Genomic DNA, 26,453 nt, shown 5'->3' with positions numbered 1-26,453 from the left:
GTTTTTTTTTTATGCGAACCTATATTCACAGACAATAGATGCATCACAAAAAAATAGCAGTGGTCTCCACAACAGTGCAGGAATGGGGAGAAGCTGGGGCAGTGTTAATATCACTGAATTAGTAATCCAGAATTAATTAATTGATTCAAATATTTAATAAATCTGGAATTGAAAACTAACCTCAGTATTGGTGACCACAAAACTAACAAGGGACAAGGGCAGTACATATATGGGAATACTATGGGGCAGCACAGTAGCATGGTGGTTAGCACTGCTGCCTCACAACACCAGAGTCCCAGGTTCAATTCCAGCCTCGAGAGTTTGCACTTTCTCCCCATATCTTTGTTGGTTTCCTCCGAGTGCTCCGGTTTCCTCCCACAGTCCAAAGATGTGCAGGTTAAGTTGATTGGCCATGATAAATTGACTCAAGTGTCAGGGAGATTAGCAGGGTAAATATGTGAGGTTACAGGGTTGGGTCCTGGGATTGTTGTTGGTGGAGGCTTGATGGGCCACTTGGCTGAGTCTTAACTGCTCTCTGACAAAGCTTAGTTCAGTTCTAACAAATCACAACAGAAGGAATAAAAAGGGATGGATCACCAGGCTGCAGCTTCAGCATATTTAACCACAACGTCCATTGAGTTTGCAAAATCCTCCACGCTGATAAAGCTGGTAAAATTATGAAGGATATAGTTGCCAGACTAGGGTCTGTGCCAGATGGTGGAAGAATCACTAAAAGAAAAAAAATCTACAAGACCTTGTCCTCACCAACCTGTCACAGAGGCATCTGTCCATGACAGTAAGTGTGAGCATCACAGAATCGTCCATTTTCACACTGAAGATACCTTCCATCCTGCTGTGTGATACTACCACCGTGCTACATCAGATAGACTTGGAGCAGGTCTAGCAACTCAACATTAGGCATCGTTGGTCAGAATTGTATTCAACCACAATCCATAACCTCATGGTCCAGCATATCCCTCAATCCACAATTCCCATCAGACAAGGGTTCAATTAAAAGATCAGGAGAATATGCCAGCAGCAGCAGCATGCATACATACAAATGAAGTGTCAACTTTGTGGAGCTATTACACAAGACTGCTTGCATGCTAAACAGCAGAAGCAGCATGCAACAGACTTGGCTAAGTGATCTCACAACCACTGAATCAGATCAAAACTCTGCAGTCCTGCTACATCCAATTATGAATGGTGGTGGAGCCAGCATGTTAGTGCAAAAGACATGACTGAAGTATTTGCAACCATCTTCAGCCAGAAATGCTGTAGGGATGATCCATCTAGGCCCAAAGATCACAAGCTGTCCCATTGTAACCTACAAAATTCTGACGAGGCTTGATAGGGTGAAGAGGTTGTTTCAGCTGACAGGAGAATCTAAAACATGAGGGTAAAATCTCAGGGTAAAGAGCTGATCATTTGGGCTGAGTTGAGGAAAACTTACTTCACTCAAAGGGTTATGAATCTTTGGTCTTTCAGGGAATCAAGGGATATGAGCACAGGCAGGAAAATAGGATTGAAGCCTAGCTCAACTATGTTTGTTTTGAATGGTGGAGCAGGTTCAACATCCATGCCTTGTACCTGCACCAGTTGGACGGCAGTTATTCAAGGCAGTGGCTCACCAATTCCTTCTCAAGGGCAATTAGGGATGGGCAACAAAAGCAGGCCTGACAGTAATACCCAAATACCATGACAACAATATACTTCAGAAGGGCTCCATGATAAAGTAGAAATATCAGAAAGCACTTCTTTAAATTCTATTAATTTCAAAGTGATTTGGAAGTATAGCATGCCTATTTTGTTAACAGCTTACCTTTCCTGCAAGCCGATTAGAAATGATCCCATTGCTAGCAATAAGGCTGTCAGCCAAGGTGGTCTTTCCTAAGGATATAGAGGACAGTTCATTTTAGATACAAAAACTTTTCACAGATTACAGAGTCAATCATATCATTTACCTACAATGCACAGCAGAAAAACAATTCTACTTCCACAATCAGGTAGTGTTAATAGTGACCGCAGGGAAAAGAAACAGCTAAAATGAGAAATGTTCACATATTATGAACAAGTGGATTCCCTATTGTATACTACTCAACTCTTATGATGGAGATTTGCATTAGTGGTACATATATTGCTAAAAACTATTCGCTGGATGAAATTCTTCAAACATTAAGAACACAACATAAGAAATACGAGGAGTAGGCCATCTAGCCCCTCAAGCCTGCCCCGCCATTCAATAAGATCATGGCTGATCTGTCGTGGCTCAGTTCCACATTCCCACCCTCTCCCCATAACCCTTAATCCCCTCGCTTATCAAAAACCTATCAACCCGCGTCTTAAAAATATTTAGCGAGGCAGCCTCCACCACTTCAACGGGCAGAGAATTCCAGAGATTCACCACCCTTTGAGTGAAGAAGTTCTTCCTCAACTCCGTTCTAAACCGCTCCCCCTTTATCTTGAGGCTGTGCCCCCTAGTCCTACTGTCCTTTCTGAGCGGGAAGAGTCTCTCCACCTCTGTCCTATCCATCCCATTCATCATCTTATACGTCTCAATGAGATCTCCCCTCATTCTTCTAAACTCTAACGAGTACAAGCCTAGTTTATTCAGCCTCTCCTCATAGCTCAATCCCCTCAACTCCGGCATCAGCCTAGTAAACCTCCTCTGCACTCCCTCCAAGGCCAAAATATCCTTGCGTAAGTGCGGCGTCCAAAACTGCACACAGTACTCCAGCTGCGGCATCACCAATGCCCTATACAGCTGCAGCAAGACCTCCCTACTTTTATATTCAATTCCCCTCGCGATGAAGGCCAGCATCCCATTCGCCTTCCTGACCACCTGCACCATTAACCCCACTCTCTGCCTCCTATTTGACAACCAATCCTCTATCCACGCTAACACCTTACCCCCAACTCCATGCCCCCTTACCTTCTGCAATAACCTCTTGTGAGGTACCTTGTCAAACGCCTTCTGAAAATCAAGAAAGACCACATCCACCGGCTCTCCTCTATCCACTGCCCTAGACACATCCTCATAGAACTCCAATAAATTTGTCTTCCCCTTAACGAAACCGTGCTGCGTCTGCTCTATCAAGCAATTCCCCTCAAGATGCCTCGCTATTTCCTCCTTGATGACGGATTCTAACATTTTACCTACAACAGACGTTAAACTAACCGGCCTATAATTCCCTGCCTTTTGCCTGCCACCCTTCTTAAACAACGGCGTAACATTAGCCGTTTTCCAATCTTCCGGCACTTCCCCGGAATCCAGCGACGTTTGGAAAATAACCACCAAGGCATCCACTATCACCTCCGCCATTTCTTTCAGAACCCTCGGATGCATTCCATCCGGTCCTGGGGACTTGTCCACAATCAGTCCCTCCAGTCTGTCGAGCACCGCCTCTCTAGTAACAATAACCTCACTGAGACCCTCCAGTCCTACCACCTTTCCATCTCTAACACCCGGCAAATTATTCACATCCTCCTCCGTGAAGACCGAAACAAAAAAGTTATTCAAGACCTCAGCCATTTCCCCATCCCCGACCACTAAGCCCCCCCTTCTCATCCTCTAAGGGTCCAACGTTCACCCTAGCCAGCCTCTTCCTTTTTATATATTTATAAAAACTCTTGCTATCCTTTTTTATATTAAGCGCTAGCCCAGCTTCATAGTTTCTCCTACCCTTCTTTATCAACTTCTTTGTCAATCTTTGTTGACATTTAAACCTCTCCCAATCCTCTTCTCGCCCACTACTCTTAGCTACTCTAAACGCCTCCGCTTTTAATTTAACACTTTCCTTCACCTCCTTCGTTATCCACCGCTTACTGCCTCTCCTCCTATGGTCCTTTCTAACCATCGGAATAAATTTCTGCTGAGCACCAAGAAAGATCTCCTTAAAGATCCTCCACTGCTCCTCAGCAGACCTACCTTCCAACGCGCTCCCCTAGTCAACATTCGCCAATTCTTCTCTCATCCTACGTACTCCCCTCTGTTCAAACAAAGGACACGTGTCCGGGAACCCACTTTCTCCTCCTCCATCTGCACCAGAAACTCTACCATACAATGATCACTCTCCCCAAGAGGATCCTTCACCACAAGGTCCCTAATTCTACCCGCCTCATTACATAACACCAGATCCAAGATAGCTCGCTCCCTCGTCGGCTCCAACACACTGTTCAAGGAAACTATCCCGGCAGCATTCCAAGAACTCCTCCTTAAGCCCACCGCGTCCAACATGGGTCGACCAATCAATATGTAGATTGAAATCCTCCATAATTATCGCCGTTCCATTCCTGCACGCCGCACTTATTTGCGCGTTAACAGCCCGCCCCACCTCCAGATCATTATTCGGGGGCCTATAGAAGACACCCACCAGCATCTTCCTCCCTTTGCTGTTCCTAATCTCCACCCACAACGATTCCACGTTCTGCTCTTTGGTTCCTATATCATCCCTTGATACCACCCTGATGCTATCCTTAATCAGCAGAGCTACGTCCCCCCCCTCCCGCCTATCCTTCCTAAACACTTGATACCCCTGGACATTCAGCTCCCAGTCCCTGTCACCTTGCAGCCACGTCTCTGTAATGGCCACCAGATCATATCCATTTGTGCTGATCTGCGCCACCAGCTCATCCACTTTATTCCGAATGCTTCGTGCATTCAGATAAAGTGCCTTCATCCCAGCCTTCACCTTGACCCTATTTGCCCGAACACCACCAACCATACTCTGCGACTCAATAATCTAAAAATTCAAACCTACAATCTAAAGCAGGAGTTCTCAACCAGGGCATGTTATAATTCCGCCTATCCTTGCATCATTAGCAATTTGTATGGATGACTCTCTTTCCCATCATCAAAATCATTAAAAAATATGATGAATAGGTGAGGCCCCAACACAGATCGTTGCACTATAGCACAATTGTATCCTGTCACTAAGTGTGCCAGTCCATTAACTCCACACTAACTTCTGCTGCTGAGCCTACTGCCTAACAAGGTCAATAATTTACCTTCATTTTCATTGGGTTCAATTTAAGTTTATGGGGCTTTAGCAACTATTTTTGAAAGTCCATATAAACAACATCCCTCTTCACTATTTTAATCCCTTCTTCACACAATTCAATCAATCATCTCATCCAGGACCACACCAACAGCAATTCCATCCAGGCCCTAGCCTGTATTTACCCTGTTAATCCCCCTGACACGAAAGGACAATTTAGCATGACCAATCAACCTACTCTACACATCTTTGGAGTGTGGGAGGAAACATACGCAGACATGAGAAAAATGTGTAAACTCTACACAGACGGTGACCTGAGGCCAGAATTGAACCTGGGTCCCTGGCACTGAGGCAACAGTGCTAATCACTGCGCCACCGAGCTGCCCTTAAGTTTACCTGACATGATCTTCCCTTTGCAAATCCATGCTGACTCTCTCTGTTGAGTAAAAATTTTTAAAATGTTCAACCATCCTATCCTTCGGCAGACTGATAGTGATTTAACCTGAAGATCATCACATCTCAGACAAGAGTAAAGTTTGAAAAGGAGGGGGCTTCATGAATAATCTCAGCCAGTACAGGAATTTAACCCGCACTGTTGACGTCACTCTGCATTATGAACCAGCCGTCCAGCCAACTAAGCTAATGAACTCCCTAACGTTCCTTTATTCCCTGGATGGAGACCATTTGTTCCCAAGGATTTTTCACTCTTTAGTGTTATTATTATCTTTGTCACAGTTATTTTGCTTATGTTAATTTTGGTTCAGCTCGCACCGTGGTTAGCACTGTTGCTTCACAGCACCTAGGACCTGGGTCCAATTCCCAGCTTGGGTCACTGTCTGTGCTGAGTTTGCACATTCTCCCCATGTCTGCGTGGATTTCCTCCGGGTACTCCAGCTTCTTCCCACAGTCTGAAAGACGTGCTGGTTAGGTGCATTGGCCATGCTAAATTCTCCCTCAGTGTACCCAAACAGGCACCAGAGGATGGCAACTAGGGGATTTTCACAGTGACTTTGATGCAGTGTTAATGTAAGCCTACTTGTGACAATAATAAATAAGCTTTAAACTAAACTCTGTCCTTGATTAAACATTAGCTTCCTTCAGATTTTCAGCATTCTCTAAGTGCCTGACACTTGTCAACGTGCCTGTCATTCCCTTATTTTCATTGACAATATCATATCAGTTTTCAAGAGGCCCATCTTTTTCTGAATATCACCGTAAAAATTTGGGGATTCATTTTGTTACCCTGTGCAAGTTTTGTCTGATACTTCTTTTTGCAGCTCTTATCAACTATCTGCCACCCTTTGCTGTTCTCTGCATCTTTTTCATTTGTCAGAATTTGTTTTATTTTGCATTATGCATGCTCTTTCTTTTAATGCTACACTTCTCTTAACTCATTGGCCAGGGCTGCTTTTTTGGCAAGATTAGCACAGGCCTCTTAGTAGTATGAACTGGTTCTGTATCATATTAAATAATGTCTGAACACTTTCCACAGAATGTCTGTCATTTTACCAGTTGTTCAGATTACTGTGTGCAGTTTTAGTCTCATCACATTGAAGTCTGCTCTATCCAAAATTTAGGATCTAAGTAATTGTTTCTTGAATTTCCCTTTCAAGCAGTACATTGAGTTCAATCATATTATGATGGCTATTAGATAAATATTCACATATGGTTAAGGCTGTTAAATAAATCTGGTAAGAAGTCTCACAACACCAGGTTACTCATTATTGTGCTTACAAGGCGCTCACAATACCAGAGACTTCTTACTGTGCTTACCCCAGTCCAATGCCAGCATCTCCACATCATAAATAAATCTGGCTTATGGGTCATTTTCTCTAATACCTCTTTATGGTTCTAGGCCATATTTATGCAGAACTCTTTCCCAGGCACATACAACAAACTCACTAACTTTCTGACATGTGCTTATCCCAATCCATATAAAAGTTGAAATCTCCATTAAAATCACTCTGCCTTTAATACATGCTTAACTAAAGATACAAATTGCATAATAATCTAGAGATTATCACCCTTGAGGTCCTCTGCTTTACTTTCTAGGTCCTAATACCCTCCAAATCTGACCACTTGCCTTCCCTATGCTGTTAGTCCTAAATGGGCCATAATGATTGAACCCTCCTCCCCCAACATCCCATCACGAATGCTCAACATGTCCCTCACCCTGGTACCCTCAGGCAACATGCTATTGTGACAATAGGTCTTGTTTATGAAGGATGCCGTCTAATCGCCCATAATTATCACATCAAGTTTCCCCTCATCCCTGTTTTGGACAGCATCTTGCCTGTCCTTCTGACAATCTTTATGCTTATTCACTCAGGCAAACTGTGGCCTGAGCCTCGGCACCTCTCTCTGTGACTGGATCTTGAACTTCCTAATTCACAGGCCACAATCAGTAAGGACAGGCAACAACACCTCCTCCAGATCATCCTCAACGCCAGTGCCCCACAAGGCTGTGTTCTCAGCCCCCTACGATACTCCTTATATATCTATTACTGTGTGGCCAAATTCCCCTCCAATTTGATTTTCAAGTTTGCTGACGATAGTGGGTAGGATCTCAAACGATGATGAGACAGAGCACAGGAATGAGATAGAGAATCTGGTGAACTGGTGCGGCGACAATAATCTCTCCCCCAATGTCAACAAAATGAAGGAGGTCGTCATCGACTCCAAGAAACATAAAAGAGAACATGCCCCTGTCGACATCAATGTTGTCAAAGTAGAAAAGGTTGAGAGCTTCAAGATTTTAGGTGTCCAGATCACCAACAACCTGCCTTGGTTCCCCCCCATGCCGACACCATAGTTAAGAAAGCCCACCAACACTTCTATTTTCTCAGAAGGCTATGGAAATTTGGCATGTCAGCTACAACTCTCACCAACTTTTACAGATGCACCATAGAAAGCATTCTCTCTGGTTGTATCACAGCTTGGAATGGCTCCTATTCTGCCCAAGGCTGCAAGGAACTACAAAAGGTCGTGAATGTAGTTCAATCCATCACGCAAACCAATCTCCCATCTGCTGACTCTGTCTACACTTCCCATTGCTGCATCAAAGCAGCCAGCATAATTAAGGACCCCACGCACCCTGACATTCTCTCTTCCACCTTTTTCCTTTAAGATACAAAAGTCGAGGACACGTACCAACTGACTCAAGAACAGCTTCTTTCCTGCTGCTGTCAGACTTTTGAATGGACTTACCTTGCATTAAGTTGATCTTTCTCTACACCTGAGTTATGACTGTAACACCACATTCTGCCCTCTTTCTTTTCCTTCTCTATGAACAGTATGCTTTATGTTTATAGTGCAAAAGAAACAATACTTTTCACTGTATGTTAATACATGTGACAATAATAAATCAAATCAAATCAGGTAGCAACACATTGTACCCGTTAAACAGGTCCAAGTTCTACACATCCTCATTCTTTATTGTGGATGGGTTCTCCCTTTCTTTCGACACCAATGATCACTCCAATCTTATTCAGAACCTGCATCTCCTCACAGGATGTGGCCAAAGTCTATAGCAAACTTTCCTGATATTTTCTCTGCTCCCTGTGTGTCGGGATATCTCTGATTTGCAATGGCTCTGAGGCAGAGAGATTTGATGTGGAGATGCCAGTGTTGGACTGGGGCGAACACAGTAATAAGTCTCACAACACCAGGTTAAAGTCCAACAGATTTATTTGGTAGTAAACACCACTAGCTTTCGGAATGCTGTTCCTTCGTCAGGTGAGTAGGAAGTTCTGATCAGAACTGGTGTTGTGAGACTTCTTGCACAGAAATTTGACATGGAGACATCTACTGTATGTTTACTCAAGACAAGTCTCACTGTCCATTAACCTTCACATCGTCCAGTCACACAACCTTCACTGCCATATTTAAATCTATATTATTCAAATCTAACTTTTGTTTTGTTAATTTTGATAATGTACTCTGAACTAACCCAAGCATAACCAAGACAGGACAAATACCAAGTATGACATGCAAATATGCCTTTTAAAGATACACTCATGTTTTGTTCAGCATCAGCAACAAGTTTCACATAAAAAGTAAATTGAAACTAATTTATATAGAATTATAGAACTAATATTCTGTGGAATTTTTATATCATGGGTGGTGGGCTTCAAAAGCAAAAAGACTGAGAACCCATCACTTATATGAAACCCTCATTTTCATGTCAATTTATAATCAAGAACATCAAATCCACAATTTCAAGCTCACTGTTCAAGGTGCTCATTTAATTTAGCGATAAGACATTTATATACTGTGGCTGCTACAGCAATTGGAGCCTACATCAATTTATGGACATTGTGGCTATTTATCAACATGTATAAACATAACTTGAAATGTCTGTTAGAAATGTCATGTCATTCAATCCTTTCTGAGAGTTTGGCATTGACTCACTGAACTGATGTAAGCATTATCAACATTCCCACTGTTTCTAAGCTCATGAAACCAAACAAGGAGAAATGCCCCTTTTCAGATCTTACAAAGGAAATAGACTTTCCAAATGCCCCTTTTCACATCTTACAAAGGAAATAGACTTAAGCAACATAAAAATAGATAATGGCAGGGAGCTGGTGCCCTCTCCACTATATTTACAGCTATTCAAGTTTTTGAAATGTTTTTGTTTTAAAACTAAAGAGAAATCTTACCATGGTCCACATGAGCGACTATACAGATATTTCGGATGTTGGCAGTATTCTTTTGTAGTTCAACAATATTTTCCAAATTAGTATGACCCATTTTGAATTTGATTCTGTAACAAAATGCAAATAAATTGATAGCACAGCATATCCTATTAATAATGCATATTAAATATTCCAAAGTGTCATGTTTTACATTCAGAATGCCAAATATCAGGGCATACTGTCAGTCTTTAGCAATGTTCAATGATCCAGGTTAGGTCATAATATGGGGCTTTTAGTAATGTGTAAAACTTGTATTTTAAAATGATGAAGAATCTGAAACAAGTAGCAACTAACTATTGACGTAGCCAGATCAGTTGGATGACTTCACAAGAACAGGTGCACATTAGCTATCGATATATTGTGACATACTAATTGAATTGATAAAATGCCACATAACTCATTAAAGTATATATGTTACATTATTAATGGATTTTTATAGAATGATGCATCTTTCACAGAAATATTTGTAGGTCCTTGAAATACTTGGAACAATAGTGCATCTACCGTAGCAATGTGTCCAAATCTGTAAAGTATCATGCATTCCCCACAGTAATGTTTGCATGTCCATAAAGAAACAGTCCTTGTACTAAAATTCCTCTCATGGCGGTCCAAGACTAACCAAAATTAGTTTGTACCAGATCCCAAGCTCTATGCAAAGTGCAAGGAGTTCTCAATGTCTTGGGCAGCATTTATACCTCAGTCAGCACTATCTGAAATAAATTCTACAGGTCACTAATTCATTGCTGTTTGTGGCATTTTGTTGTCTGCAAATTTGTTGTTATGTTTCCCACACTAATTAATGTTAAGTGTGGTCATTGTTGTAATTGGCTGTCAAGCACTTTGGTATGCCCACAGATGCAAAACAAAAGTTAAAATTTGAATGCTTCTTCCTCTTCCCTTTTCCATACCTCACCTCCTCTCAGACTGCTCAAGTCTGTTGCTGCAACTTTCCCTGCCATCAGCCTCCATGCCGCAAGCATTTTTCACTATCCTTACATATCATGCATTCTCACAACCCATTTATTTCATACTGTACTCATCAGGCTTTACCTGGGTTTAGTGCATCAGGCATTTAGAGTCATAGAGGTATACAGCGTGGAAACAGCCCTTCAGCCCAACTTGCCCATGCCAACATTTAATTCTGTTTAATTTCAGAGATCTGTCAATGTATGTGGAGAGCAAACCAAAACATATTGGTTCTTGCGTATAGATTGTATTAGTGGTGCAGTACAGGCTAGAACTTACGAGTGCAAACCCAGAGAGAAACATTTAGAATGTATGTATATTTGCAATTTCTGAAAGTAGCAAGAGGAGGTACAGTCAGTAAGTGCATCAGGTAGATGGTGAGAAGAAAGATCTTGTTTTCTCCTGTGGCAAAATGAGAGGAGAGGGAGAAATCGCAGCCATAACCAGAAAAAATTATTTCTATTTTTATTGTCCTCATGGTAATTTGTCAGATTAAGACAAATGGTTTCAGTTGACAAGGATTGACAAAACTGCATTCCTATGTTGTGACATATTTAAAGTCTCATGTGACCATGTATAAAGACACAGCAATCAGTTTTGATGTTTTTGTAACATAGAAGTTAAAGGAAGTAATAATTTATGTTTGATGTAAAATGAAAAATGCCTTAAATGCAAAAAAAACTACTAAAACCAGACCAGTATCTTTAGATTTTTCTATATATTTTTGGAACACTCTTCTTTCTCTATATCCCCTGCAGCTGGGAATCTTGTAGCCCAGGCTGCCCAAAGTACATACACACTTTATTATTACAGTTAGCTGTCTTCTCTTTACTACTGGACACTAGCTGCAGAGACTGCCTAAAATCATAGGGTTCTCAAATCCACAGAGACACTTCTATTCATTAAATAATTAAGCAACTGCAAAAGGTGGGTTTCGTTCAAAACAGGAACAGCATGGGGCAGCGCATGGCTGCCATGTCTGTGGAGCAAAGCGTGCTGGCTGTTCCACCTAAGGAGCAGGCATGCATGGGAGAATACCAAGAGCAACACAAGGGTCACCAATTAAACCCGCATGTACCATGACAAGTTTTGCACAGCAGGTGAATTCAGCCTTCTTTAAGGGAGGGGAGATTCAAATATTCACAGTGCTCAGTGGGAGTAGCCCCATTCACCCCATTGACGTCTAAGTAAATACCTTTTCTAAATTAACTGCATTCTTTACACGCAATACTTTCATACTATGCATATTACAAACTATTGTAATTTAGATGAAGGGTCCATGATTAGAATCAATTTGAAAAGGTGTTCTTCCACCAAAACAGTTGAAGAACAACTATTGTGAAAAATTGATTTCAGCAAGCCAGAGCCTTCACAGTCAATGATTTTTATTAACTGACAGCAACTTACATGACAGCTTTTCTCAATCAATAAAACTTGAATGTAGCGGCACTCAGGTGGTACAGTCAGTTAGATGTTTGTCTTTCACTGCTGCGATCAAATCAATTTTGGCCTGATCTCTCCTACATGTGGGGGTGCTTTGCAAGGTTCCCAACCCTCCAGGATTCTCCTGGCATTTCCAAATAACTGAATTAGCTCCTGGACACTGCTATGAACAAAAGCCAAAAGGGAGGTCATGGGCACATTAAAAATAATGATATGCTTCTCTTATTTTTTGCAAACATTTCGGTTAATCTCTTATAAAAATATTTAGTGGTGGCAACAAAGATTGACTGAATCTTGATTACCAAACAATCAGGTAATGAAGAGTTTTGTTCAGTCTCTAATTGTCCTGGGAAAGCTGTTGATATATCAGGCAACCACTGATGGGAGTGCCAGTTAGAAGGATTGCTGCAAGATGACCAGAAGGGAAGCTTCAATGGACTCATGCAAGGGAGATGTCAAGTCAGAATTGGCAACCTGAGCTATGTGCAATAGCTTGAGTAGAAAGAGATCCACGCACAAAAATAAAAGCTGACTTTGGTCTCTATCAGTTGTACGTGAAGAGTTGCGCCCAGAATAACTGATGCAAAAAATTTAGAATGTTAAATTGATAACATCAGTGCTGTAAATCTAAACCATAATATAAATCCTGCAAATTCCCAACAGGATCAAGCACTCATGTAAAGAAAGACTGGCATCGATATTGTGCTTTTCTCAAGATGGGGATGACCTTAAGCCAGGGAACCGGGGTCAATACCAGCCTTGGTGACTATGTGGAGTTTGCATGTTCTTCCCTTGTCTGCGTGGGTTTCCTCCCACGGTTCAAAAATGTGCAGGTTAGGTGGATTGGCCACGATAAACTGCCCCTTAGCATCAGGGAAATTAGCAGGGTATTTACGTGGGGTTGTGGGGATAGGGCCTGGGTGGGACTGTGGTCAGTGCAGGCCCAATGGCCTCCTTCTGCACTGTAGGGGTTCTCTGATTCACTTCAGAGCCAACAAATACTTTTGAAATATCATCACCATTATAATACATCCGGTTTCTAATATCGATAATGGGTACATGTTAGCCAGGACATTACAGAAAACTCTGCTTTTCCCTTGAACAGTATCATCAATCTTTTAAATGCACCTGGACAGCAGAATGACACATTTAACCCTCATTCGAAAGACAGCAGGGTTGATTCTCTATCCCTTCAGACGAGTGGCGGGAATCCTGATGCCTCAGTGAATGGGGTGTCAGCCGAAAATTGGGATTCTCTATGGCACGGGGACTCTCAGGATTTATCCAACCAATCCCGCCTAGCAGAGAATGGCGAGGTCAATTCCTTGCCCCCAGCTTGAGACCATTGAGGGATCCTTCCTCTGCAGCCTAGAAGCAGCAAGGGGTACAATGGCCACTGGACCTACCACCTCAAGCCCCTGCAGGGCCGCAAGCTCTAGGCTAAGGTGTCAATGTTACCAGACATTGCACTGTTGGCACTGTCCTCTTTTAAGGGGGCTGCGTGGAGTTTGGGGTGGAGGAAGGGCCGAGAGGTGATTAGGTCAGGTCACCCTCGTGCCCCACCTGCCCTGATCGGTTTCCCGTCCTAAGCGGGCAACAACCCAATAATAATTCAGACCTACTTATTTAAATATCATTAGCAGATTTGACAGACCATTCACCAATCTCCCATCATTCACCCACCTCGCCAATGTGAACAGCACCAGGTGGGCTTTTCATGTACGAGCCACAAGTGGGAGCACAGCCTGCTGGACCCTGAGGGGAGCACCAGCAACCCCTTGGAAAAGGGGGGCATCCTCCCTCCTCCCCTACCACACCATGCAGATATGAGGATGACCTGACCCAATCCCCTCTTGGCCCCCTTCCCCTCAGCCCCCCCCACTACACAAGGCCCCCTTAAGGCTGAGCGCCTTGACAGTGCCAACAGTGCAATGTCTGCTGCATTGACACCTTGGCCTAGAGGGGCTTGAGGTGGTAGTAAAGTTGCCATTTTCTCCTCTTTGCTGCTGCCAGGGAGGGTCCCTCAAGGGTCCTAGGGGTTGGATGGTCACAGACTGGGAGCAAGAGTTGACCTCATCATTCCTTGCCGAGATTGGGGTGTAGTGACTGGACTGCCCCTTCTAGCCCTGGCAGACCAGGAATGATGAATTCAGGCAGGCTTGTTATCAATTTCTGCGTTCCTGCCTGTCAGCTGTGGAAATTCTGAAGTGGTCAGGTCACTTTAACCTTCATGACTCCTGGTCAGTGAGAGGGGCACCATTTCATTTTCTGTGGGGAGGGCCTGTCTCCCAGGGCAGAAATCAGGGAGCCATTTGAAAATGGCAGTCTGGTCTCAGAACAGCAGGTCTGGCCAGCAAGTTGCTCCAAATGAGCTTATTACCATCTTCCAGGTGGGTGGGTGAAACACTTCCATTTTACAACTGGGGTGAGCTGAGGGTGAGTCTCAGAATAGAAGAATTGGGCCCAGCACCTCCAGTAGCAACTCTTCAGTTCTGCACTGGGAATGTCAAACTACATTACATGCTCAAGTCCCTGGTTTGGGATTTCTATCCAAGACAAAGGCAAGACTACTCCCAACAGAGCCAAGGTTCCATGAAGATATACGGCAGCTGGGTGGAAGCCTTCCAGGTTCTGAAGTTGGGACTGGGACCGACACACACAACATAGTCGGAGACATGTAGATAAAGCATCAAGCAAAGAATAGTACAGCACAGGTAACAGGCCCTTCGGCCCTCCAAGCCTGTGCCGCTCACTGATCCAACTAGACCATTTGTTTGTGTCCCTCCATTCCCAGTCTGCTCATGTGACTACCCAGGTAAGTCTTAAACGATACCAGCATGTCCACCTCCACCACCCTACTTGGCAGCGCATTCCAGGCCCCCACCACCCCCTGTATAAAAAACGTCCCTCTGATATCCGAGTTAAACCTCACTCCTCTCACCTTGAGCCCATGACCCCTCATGATTGCCACCTCTGACCTGCGAAAAACCTTCCCACTATTCACCCTAGCTTCCCACTGTTCACCCAGAGGTCAATTTTGCTGCACAGGTGGCAATTGCTCCAGGCCCCAGCACTGCCTGGCTGGATTGGGTACATCAGGATCAAAAGTAGGCCATTTAACCCCTCAAACCTGCTCCACCATTCAACTAGAGATCACAGTCAATCTTTATAACTTCAGTACCATTTTCCACCCACCTCTGCCTGCCTTGCATATATTCAATGACTGACTTTCCACAGCCTTCATGGGTCAAGAGTAGCAAAAATTTGAATGACGAAACTCCTCCTCATCTCAATCCTATCCGTCTCACTGAATCCTTCCAGTGGAGGCCATTCAACCCATCTAGTCTGCACCAAAACTCCGTCAGAGTATCTTATCCAGGCTCTATGCCTGTAATCGCACATATTTACCCCGCAAATTCCCCTAACCTACACATCCTGGGAAACTAGAGAGCATTAGGCAAGACCAGACAATTGCAGGTTGGGTTCCCCAGTTGTACAAGATTCCCCCACCCCCAAAGCCACCCTCTCCATCCCTCCTCTGCCCTCAACCCCCAAAGCCTCCAGCACCACTTTTCATTGAATCTTACAGTGCAGGAGGCCATTCAGCCCATTGAGTTTGCACTGACAACAATCCCACCCAAGCCCCTATCCCATAACCCCATGCATTTACCCTAGCTAGTACTCCTGACACTAAGCAGCAATTTGGCATGGTCATTCCACCTAACCCGCACATCTTTGGATTGTGGGAGGAAACCGGAGGAAATTCACATATCTACAGGGAGAAAAACCTGCAGACTCCACAGGTTTAAGGTGCTGGGGAGGAGATACAGAGGAGGTATCAGGAGTAAGTTTTTCACTCAGAGGGTGGTGGGCGAGTTGAATCAGCTGCCAGCGGTGGTGGTTGAGGCAAACTCGATAGGGTCTTTTGAGAGACTTCTGGATGAGTACATGGGACTTAATAGAATTGAGAGGTACGGGTAAGCCTAGTAGGTATGGATATTATCAATGCAACTTGTGGGCTGAAGGGCCTGTTGTGCTGTAGTTTTTCTACGTTCTACTTCTCACAGACAGTGACCCAAGTTGGGAAATCAAATGCAGGTCCCTAGCGCCGTGAGACAGCAGTGCTAACCACTGTGCCATTCACAGTGGCTTCATTGCAGTGTTAATGTAAGTCTACTTGTGACACTAATAAGAAAAAGTTCAACCCCACCAAGCCACCCCCCCCCCCTCACCCAGAGAACCCCATCCTCCAAATCCAGGGTAAACATCTTTCCTGCAAAGATCCCCTGCCCAGGCCTGTCTACGTCTCAGTGGCATAGCCCGTTATTTCCCTAAACACTGGGGGGGGTACAAGCCCACTCTCCTGGCAGAGGCCCTCCTGGCCCCCTCCTCAGGCTTCAGGCACCCTGAGCCTGACCCCAAAGCCTCAATAGGGGAGATGAGTGGGGGAGGGGGCTGGTTCAGAGCAACGGGTTTGAGCAGAGCTTTGGCACGGTGTGGGTGAGCGACAGGAAGGACGAGACAGAACCCAGCACCAGCAGCCCCCGCCAAGAGTCCCCCCCCCTTCGAAACCGCCCCGGCTCCAGCTCCAGCGGCGTTAAAGCAGCGAGTTCCCGGCTTACCGAGTCGGCGGAAGCCGCCAGACAGCAACCCGGCGCGTGGGGGGGAAAAGCCTCACTGCGCATGCCCGCGCCGGCACCCTCTGACCCCCCACCTGACCCCTGACCCGACGTCCGGCGCTGCGCCGTTGCTAGGACGCGGCGGTTGCCAGGGTGACTGTTGCCGGCTTGGAGACGGGGGCCCCCCTACACAATAAAGAGCGCCGCGCTGAGCCGGGGAAGTAGGGGCTGCTCTCCAGGCACTTGATGCTTGAGCATTGCCAAGAGTTTAAAGCTGCAGACAAATTATATTTGTACAATTTATATATATATATATAATAGAGATTAACCAACAGCGGCAAAGATGACCCGAAAATGCATCTGCGAGATTTGTAACTGTGGGTAAGTGCTGCCAAGCTGACAGAAACTCATTTAGTTTATTTATTAGTGTCACAAGTAGGTTGATATTAACACTGCAGTGAAGTTACTGTAAAAAAATCCCCTAGCCGTCACACTCTGGCACTTGTTCGGGTACACTGCGGGAGAATTTAGTATGGCCAATTCACCTAACCCGTACTGTGGGAAGAAACCCACGCAGACATGGGGAGAATGTGCAGACTCTGCACAGACAGTGACCCAAAGCCGGGAATCGAACCCTGGCTCCCTGGCGCTGCGAGGCAGCCGTGCTAACCCACTGTGCCACCCCTATTTGTTTTGTTGAGTATCACTCTCACTCGTCTCTGTCGCAGGAGGTGTCAGTTTAAGATCCACTCTGGAGACTTGAACGCAATATCTAGGTTGGCGGTGCAGTGCTGTGGGAGCTCTCCCTGTTGGAGGTGCCACTTTAGAGTCATTGCAGCACAGAAAGAGGCGCTTCAGCCCATCATGTCGATGCCAGCCATCAAGCACCACATAGAATCCCTACAGTGCAGGAGGAGGCCATTCAGCCTGCACTGACAACAATCCCACCCAGGCCCTATCCCCATAACCCCAGATATTTACCCCGCCAATAGTCCTGACACTAAAATCACCCTAACCTGCACATCTTTTTGGATTGACCTCAAGGCAGCAGTTGATTGATTGTGGCATCAAGAAGCCCAGCAAATCCAGAGTCAAAGAGAATTGGGGAAAGCTTGATTTGATTTATTATTGTCACATACATTGGGATACAGTAAAAAGTATTGTTTCAAAACATATCTGCCATAGCGTACATAAGGGAGAAGGAAAGGATAGGGTGCAGTATATAGTGTTGCAGTTACAGATGGGTGAAGAGAAAGATTAGCTTACTATATGAAAGGACCCTTCAAAAGTCTGATGACAGCAGAAAAGAAGCTGTTCTTGAATCTGTTGGTATGTGTTTTCAGACTTCTGTATATTTTTCCTGATGGAAGAAGGTAGGAGAGACTGAGTGGGCTGCTTGGGGTCCTTGATTATGTTAGCTGCTTTCTCGAGGCAGCGGAGAATTTAGACAGAGTCAATGGACTGGGCCACATTCTCAATTCTTTGTAGATTCTTGTGGTCTTGGTCAGAGCAGCAGCCATACCAAGTTTCTGGACAGGATGCTTTCTATGGTACATCTGTAAAAGTTGATGAGAGTCATAGTGGACATGCCGAATTTCCTGAGCCTCTGAGAAAGTAGAAACATTGGTGGACTTTCTTAACTATGCCATCAGCATGGAGGATCTAGGACAGATTGTTGGTGATCTGAAGACCTAGAAACCTCAAGCTGTCAATCACTTCCACTTCATCACTGTTGAAGTAGACAGGGCATGTCCTCCACTATATTTCCTGAGGTCGATGACTAGCTCTTTCATTTTATAGACATTGAGGGAGAGATTATTGTCATTGCACCATTTCACTAAGTTCTCTTTCTCTTCCTCACCAATGGTTGGAGCCATACCTAGCACAAAGGAAGATGGTTGTGGTTGTTGGAAATCATCTCAGTCCCAGGACATTAATGCAGGAGTTGCTCAGGGTAGTATCCTAGGTTCAATCACCTTAAACAGCTTCATCAATGGCCTTGCTTCCATCATAAGGTCAGAAGTAGTGTTGTTCGTGGATGATTGCACAATTTTCAGCAACATTTGTTGCAACTCCTTCAATACTAAAGCAGTTCATATCCAAATACAGCATGTTCTGGACAATATTAAGGCTTGGGCTAACAAGTAACATTCATGTCGTACAAGTGCCAGGCAATCATGTTATGGTTTAGGTCAGAAACTCCAAAGTGTTTAATGAAGCCCTCCTGGTTAGTAAGCTTTGCACTTTGAATTTGGCTAGGACAAGCATGATATGCTTCACTTCAGTTATGATTCAAATGACCCACTAGGGAGCTTTTATCAAACAAATTTTAATTATAGTTAATGTACCTGGAAAGAAAATTAGCAATATCTTTATCAATTACAAACAAAAACAAAACAACCATGGTGATGTATTATCACATGTATCGAAGATGTTCCAATTAAAATTAACCTTCCTTTCGACAAACCACTCGTCACAGGTCGAACATAGCAAAGACTAATGCTCATATGATACTGGAATTGAGTCCCTTGGATGAATAGTGCAGTCTTCTTAAAACATTCAGAACAGTTTGAAGTCAGAACAGTTTTCCAAACCAGGGAGACTCCCTGGTCAAGCCACCAACAACAGAGTTTCTACTCCAGAAAGGCTTTCAACTAAACAACAGAATTTCCCAAAACCAGGGAGAGAGAGAAAGAGAGACTGCTTTTAGTTTGATGTCCCTTCTAAAAACTAAAACCTGCAGCACAGAATTGAAAATGAAAGAGCTCCGGTCAGGTCACCTGACCTGCCAACCAGCTTTCCTCCTGACAATGCAGGGTCATAAAACCAATTCCCAAAGTAAAAATAAACAACCCCCACTTAAGCTACTTCAGGAGCTATAAAAGGACTCATCGTAGATAATCCTGTGCCACAATAAGAGCAGAGAGTTACAGAGAACATGATTTACCAGAAACCCTTAAAGGAACACTAACCCCACAATAACCATCTCCAGCAAGACAGAATCTAACCATCTCCCCTTGACATTCAATGGCATTGCCATCACTGAATCCCCTACTTCCATCATTCTGGGAGTTACCGTTATCCAGAAACTGAACTAGATTAGCCACATAAAAACTGTAAGAATAGGTTATAGGCTGGGAATTCTCTGGAAAATAACTCACCTCAACTCTCAAAGTCTGTACATCATCTTCAAGGCACAAGTCAGGATTGTAACAGAATACTCTCCACTTAGCTAAATATGTGCAGCTTCAAAAATACTCAAGAAGCTCCACACCATCCAGTACGAAGCAGTCCACTTGATTGCCACCTCATTCATCACCGTAAACATTCAGTCCCTCCACCACTTATGTGGAGTGGCAGCCATGTGTACCATCTACAAGGTGCATTGCAGGAAATCACCAAAGCTCCTTCAGCAGCACCTTTCAAATCCACAACTACTGCCATCTAGAAGGACAAGATAACTAAATACACTGAAACACCACCACCTGCAAATTCCCCTCCAAGCCATACACCATCGTGACTTGGAACTTAATTGCCATTCCTTCACTGTCACTAAGTAATAATTCTGGAACTCCCTCCCTGTGGGTATTCCTTTAACACATGGACTGTAGTGGTTCAAGATGGCAATTCACCACCACCTTTTTGAGGGCAATTTGGGATGGGTGCTAAATCCTGGTCTAGTTAGCAATGCCCACATCCCACGAATACATTTTTTAAAACACAAGATGTTATTTTTATACTAGATGCTATCATTCTATATTTAGTCAAAAACTCTTGCGAAATAATGTAGGACGTTACTTGTCCTAGCATTTCAAAAACAGAGAGGTGTCTCTGAGAAGTTTGTAGGGAGAAAGGAAATAGTAAATTCATTAGTGAAAGGCAAAAATACATTGAAAGGCAAGGCAAAGACAGGGTTGAAGAGAAGGGATTTTAGAAGGCTTTTGAAAGCAATGGGATTACAGTGGGAGTTGCTGTGCCCAAAGAAATCAGCCACTGAGGTCAAATGAAAGAATTGGTCAAAGAGAATAAAACATAGAACATAGAACGTTACAGCGCAATACAGGCCCTGCGGCCCTCGATGTTGCGCCGACCAGAGGAACCAATCTAATGACCCTCTAATCTAAACTATTCCAATATTATCCATATGTCTATCCAATGACCATTTGAATGCCCTTAAAGTTGACGAGCCCACGACTGCTGCAGGCAGGGCATTCCACGCCCTTACTACCCTCTGAGTAAAGAACCTACCTGTAAATAAGTGAGAGGTGATAAGGAATGTACATACAGGAGTATTTAGAATCATAGAATCATAAAATCCTACAGTGTGGAAGGAGGCCATTTGGCCCATCGAGCCTGCACCTACCACAATCCCACCCAGGTCCTATCCCCATAACGCTATTATTTACTCTTGCTAGCCCTCCTGACACCAAGGGGCAATTTAGCATGGCCAATCCACCTAACCCGCACATTTTTGGACTGAGAAGAAACTGGAGCACCCGGAGGAAACCACGCAGACCTGGGGAAAATGTGCAAATTCCACACAGACAGTGACCCAAGCCGCTCACTTAATTAATTAAATTTAATTAGAAGAATTTGCTGAGGTATGGAGAAGTGAGACAATAATTTTGAAAACAAGGATGAGAATCCTAAAAATAATTAATTGAAACATAGGCAGTCATTGGAAATTTGTAAGGATGTGAGTGTATGCAGGTGAGTACGAGAGCTGTTATACTCTTAATGAGTTGTAAATAATAATATTCTTTACACTGTCCAATGAAACATGGTTCATGTTCTCACAGTAAATTTTCTGATGTAACAACAACTTCCTTGTGAGATCCTAAATCTGCTTCTGATAGAACTAACATATCCTTCATCAAACAAAATCACCAAAAATCCGATTAACTGACTATTCATCTCATTTATTGCTCTTGGGACATTGATTAACCTTGAAATGTTTGGAGCATTCTTGTCCCCCATTCTTTGGGGGGGGGGGGGGAGCACTCTAGAAGAGGTTTCAGGACCAGGAAAGTCTGAACCCCAATCCCTTGGGGCAAATGGGGGGAGGGCGTCCAATCCCCAACTCCTGGGTGTATGATCCCATGCAGGGGTGGTGGGGAGGGCTATTTTTTGTAATGGGCACAGGTATGATAGTGAATGATGCTCGCCTGGTGGTTGGGAGGAAATAGACACTTGCCCTCTCCTCAAGGCTTTCTTCTGGTCGCTATGGCTGCTGAGTTTTCAGGGGTCATGATGTGGGTATGCCAGCGTTGGACTGGCGTAAACAGACTAAAACCTGGTGTTGTCAGAAAAACTGAGTTTTCAGGGGCCCAGGAAATCAACCTGTTAAAATTAAACTGGAAAAGCTGTTTGAATTAAATGACCACAACTTCGGCAGGTTGAAGCCGGCTTCCTAATGTGTTATGAAATTTTCCCATTTCACTTATTGTCTTTACAACCTGGCACACAATTCCACCAACTCATCCATGTTAAAATTCCCCTTTGTGATTCCAGGTATTCAATTTAAACAACTGGCACTGAAACTGAATAAAAATTGATGGACTGTTAACTACTCAAAACTTTTACCCTCACAACAAAGCACCCAGTATTTATTTAGATGAAGGGCATATTTCAGAAACAACATTAATTTTATTTCAGATACAACATAAAATGAATAGGGAAGGAGAACTTTTCAACATTTTTAAAGTACCTTAACTAAATTACTTGGAGGTTCATTTTGGATTAAGTGCCAAAGTGCAGATGTACAGTTTCTGTCGTAGATGATAAAATTATTAAATTCTAAAACACAAATTCCCGCTTCTAAAATCTAAAACATCTGCGTTAAGTATTCGTACATAAATATGTCCTTTAGACATTTTTTTTCCTTTCTTTCTTATAATAGAGTAATTTATTCAAAAATTTAACAGCTTCTTCCCTACTGCCGTTAAACTTTTGAATGGTCCTGTTATATATTAAGCTGATCTTTCTCTACACCCTATCTTTAATTGCAATACCATATTCTGCACCTTCTCCATTCCTGCCCCCTTATGTGCCCTATGAACAGTATGTTTTGTCTGTATAGCATGCAAGAAACAATACTTTTCACTATATCCCAAATACTTGTGACAATAATAAATCAAATCAACCTTTAGAGGCCCTTGGCTTCATGTTGAGAGTACAGAGTTCGATCCCCGGCTTGGCTCACTGTTCTCCTTGTGTCTGCACGTTCTCCTCGTGTCTGCGTGGGTTTTCTCTGGCTGCTCCAGTCTTCTCCCACAGTCCAAAGATGTGCATGTTAGTGGATTGGCCAGGCCAAATTGACCCTTAGTGTCAGGGGACTAGCTGGGACAAATGCATAGAGTTATGGGGATAGGTCTGGGTAGGATTGTGATCGATATAGATTTGATGGGCCTAAAGGCCTCCTTCTGCATTGTAGGATTCTATGATCCATTCGTTTTTCCAAACTTACCCCATGTTGAATACTTCACTTGTAGGCTGTAGGGTACAGAAGGCAATTGTAAGAAGCCACACTCAACGTGGAGATGAGTATGTTCTATAAAATGCTATGTGCTTACTTAAATATACCTGTGTTACTATTTTGCATCTAATATATTCTTTATCACAGCTTATATATACGTTCAAAATGTCAAAAGTGCAAAATTAGACAAAGAAGTATAGCTGTTTCTTTCTGATTTTTTTACTTGGAAACATTTGGAAAAGCCAAAAACCAAACTATGGGGAAGTGTCTCAATGGTTAGAATAATGGAATGATCGTGCCAGTTTCGTTGCGCACTCGGGCGCTGTTTGGCTCAGTTGCCCTGATCTCACAGTGCATTGGGAGATCCCCTCTCACACCCCTCACATGCATAGACATCGGGATCCCCCTTTCCCTCCCTCATCAGCAGCATGTTCCCCCACACCCTTCCCGACACTGTGGTTACCAGCATCTGGGCCCTTCCAATGGATCCCCCACCATGATCCCTGACATGCTCCCCCCCGCAATCATGATCGCCTTGATGATCAACCACCAGAAAGCCCGGTGAGATCGGAGAATCACCCCGTCTATTATACATTCTTAACAAAATGAAATTTCTTGTAATCAATTTCAATATGTGACTGCCTGCAACAATATAACCAAATAGCTTTCAAGTGGTGTGCTCTGTAGCAGACACCTCCATGTTAGCAGAATAATATATTGCATAACATATGATTATAATGATGCCATCCTTAGAAAAAAAGGAGATAGAGGCCAGCGTTCATGATCTGAGGGATCAGTTGCTGGAACAGATCGCCCATCACTTGCTACCAATTAATTGGCAAAGCAGTGAAGATAAAATCCATCCCCAGTGTGTGCACTGACTTACCTTTCATAACACTACCATTGTTCAGTAATATTATGAGTCAATAGTGTTCGCAAATCTGAAGCCCATTTCCTCTCAATAAGTATTTTAAATATCAGAAACAAGCCTGGAGAAGTACACCACTATCATTTGATGGTTATTTCATTAAACTCTAGCAGTCAAGTTTTTTAATTAATTTACTATTGCTTGGATCAGATTATCCTTGTACATGGATAATTTTTAATCAATTTACTATTGATTTGGATCAGGTTATTCTTGTACAGGATCTTTAATTAACAATCAAATAATTTATTGGTCAACTCTTTCTATTTCAGGTGAATTGGTGATCTAAGTGCAAGGGTATACTGAAAATCATTTCAATTTTAGAAAATGTTTTGTACTCAAACTCATTTGCACATTACCAAACATAAAATCTGTCCTGAACTAATACAAACAGGAGGCATTTCAGAATGTAATCATTTGGACAAACATTTTTACTAAACCCATTCCTGGATATACTTAAGTTTGGTAACCTAGTGTTAATACAGCTGGAAATGGATTATCACAGACATAAGCATTTTTAATCAGAGTGCCCATTTCTAAGGTCTAGGAATAATCTGATTTAAATTAGCTGAAAATTAGTTAAAAACCTATGTACAGAACTAGTAAACACATTGACTAGTTACACTGGTGGATAGCCAGTTTCTTAGAAAATTTAAAAACAGCCTATTAGTGCTTAATTTTAAGATCTCCAGGAAGGGCCACAGGCACAAGTAGTGGAAACTCGCTGCAGTGATTAATTTGACTTGAGGCGCAGCAGTTTTGATATTGACTTGGACATCTACCACAAGGTTTATTCAACTAACACAAACATATTGCAGCATGTAATTTGCACTTCTTTAAAATGCTAATGTGACCAATTTCAAGTAAATTGCACCAAAAAGGAAATTGCACAACCTGTCAGAAACACCGCACCTTTATACCAGAGGAAGTTATTTTAAAAGTTTTATTTTGGAAAGCGACGGATAGAGTAACTAGACACTGTACACAAATGCCCCTATTGTTCCCAAAGATTTAACCAATGATGTAAGTATTTAAATAGCAGCACATTGAAGGTATTGTTTATGGTGTTAAGACTGTGTTGTTAGGGTGTAACAACATAACAGATAAGGTGCAACAGCAGGAAATGCTAAATAATGGCAATGACAAGATTGTGGCATTGTAGCAATAATTGATCGATCACACAGAGTAGAAAGTAGATGACAAAGAGTAAGAAACAGGAATACAAAAGCTAAAATCTTAGCAACCATTGTCGTGTGATTCAAGAATACCAAATATTCCACCTCATGTGAGAACATTCACTGCTCAAGCATCAGATATTCTACTGAGAAATTCAATGTACATAATTGCTTAGCAGCATTACAACTTTCTGTTCCTTTTCACTTTCCATGGCGCAGTTTGATCACTATTCATCTATTTTAGTTTCCTCAGCATTTCCCAATTATAACTGATAAAAGTAAAGGGCATATTGAAAACTGGTAGTTTTGCATGTGGGGGGCAATTCTCCCTACCCGCCACACTAATTATTTAGTGCAGTGGACCGGAAGAATCTCATGTTGGCCGATATGCGGGATTTGTGCATGCTTCCTGCTGTGCATGCATTTGCCAACGCCGGATATCCGACGCAGTCGGACCCACTCTAGAAACTGGCGGGAACACCAGGTAAGTCATTTCAATATACTTTACATATATTTTTAATGTGATTTGTGGGCTCCGGACTGAATTTTCCAGGCCCCGCCAGCATCTCCCATCCCGTCAAGAGTATTTCACTCCAGCAGGGTTTAGGGTAGCTCCCCACTTTCGGGGAACAATCAGGATGACCCAACTGGAGTGAAGGTTGGGGCGGGCGGGCAATTGGGCAGTGATAGGGTTATGCCCCCTGACCATGGGCACTCTGGCAGGAGGCACCTTGGCACAGCCCATCAGGCATGGGGTAGTGCCAAGTGGAGGGGGGGCTAGTGGACAGATGAGTGAGACCTTGTCAAGGGGCATTCATTGATCCTGCGACAGCAATCTCTGCAAGACATGCCAGATCATCGACATGGATGGCATCATCTCACATGGGAGCACCGTCCACCAGTTGCACGGTACATTCGCTTGCAACTCGGCCAACGTTGTCTACCTGATATGCTGCAGGTGGGGATGTCCCGAGGCGTGGTACACTGGGGAGACCATGCAGATGCTACAACAGCGGATGGATGAATGCTGCTTGAAATCACCAGGAAAGAGTGTTCTCTTCCTGTTGGGGAACACTTCAGCAGTCACGGGCATTTGGCCTCTGATCTTTGGGTAAGCATTCTCCAAGGTGCCTTTCACGAGGCACGACAACACAGA

At 43.5% G+C, this 26,453-nt stretch overlaps 2 protein-coding genes across 3 annotated transcripts in view; one reads left to right on the top strand and one right to left on the bottom strand.

Moving 5' to 3' along the window:
* efl1 (elongation factor like GTPase 1) overlaps positions 1–16,769 on the bottom strand; it is a 320,174-nt gene extending 303,405 nt beyond the window's left edge. The window contains exons 1-3 of one of the 2 annotated variants that reach the window (XM_080214115.1): positions 16,726–16,769; positions 9,659–9,762; positions 1,823–1,890 (exon numbers count right to left, since the gene is read on the bottom strand). In XM_080214115.1, the coding sequence (XP_080070241.1) occupies positions 1,823–1,890; positions 9,659–9,749 (159 nt within the window). In that variant the 5' untranslated portion in view covers positions 9,750–9,762; positions 16,726–16,769. Of the gene's footprint in view, positions 1–1,822; positions 1,891–9,658; positions 9,763–12,067; positions 12,262–16,725 lie in introns of those variants that run through there. The other variant, XM_080214114.1, reaches the window with a different exon arrangement.
* A 232-nt stretch (positions 16,770–17,001) lies between these two features.
* The window catches only part of saxo2 (stabilizer of axonemal microtubules 2), a 45,229-nt gene continuing 35,777 nt past the window's right edge, over positions 17,002–26,453 (top strand). The window contains exon 1 of the mRNA XM_080214255.1: positions 17,002–17,103. Coding sequence (XP_080070381.1) covers positions 17,066–17,103 — 38 coding nt within the window. The 5' untranslated portion in view covers positions 17,002–17,065. The remainder of the gene's footprint in view (positions 17,104–26,453) is intronic.

The sequence above is a fragment of the Carcharhinus amblyrhynchos genome, chromosome 28, assembly GCF_965287045.1.
Source record: "Carcharhinus amblyrhynchos chromosome 28, sCarAmb.v2.hapA, whole genome shotgun sequence".
Classification (NCBI taxonomy): domain Eukaryota; kingdom Metazoa; phylum Chordata; class Chondrichthyes; order Carcharhiniformes; family Carcharhinidae; genus Carcharhinus; species Carcharhinus amblyrhynchos.
Note: the sequence above shows the minus strand (reverse complement) of the source record. Positions and strands in the feature narration are given on the sequence as shown.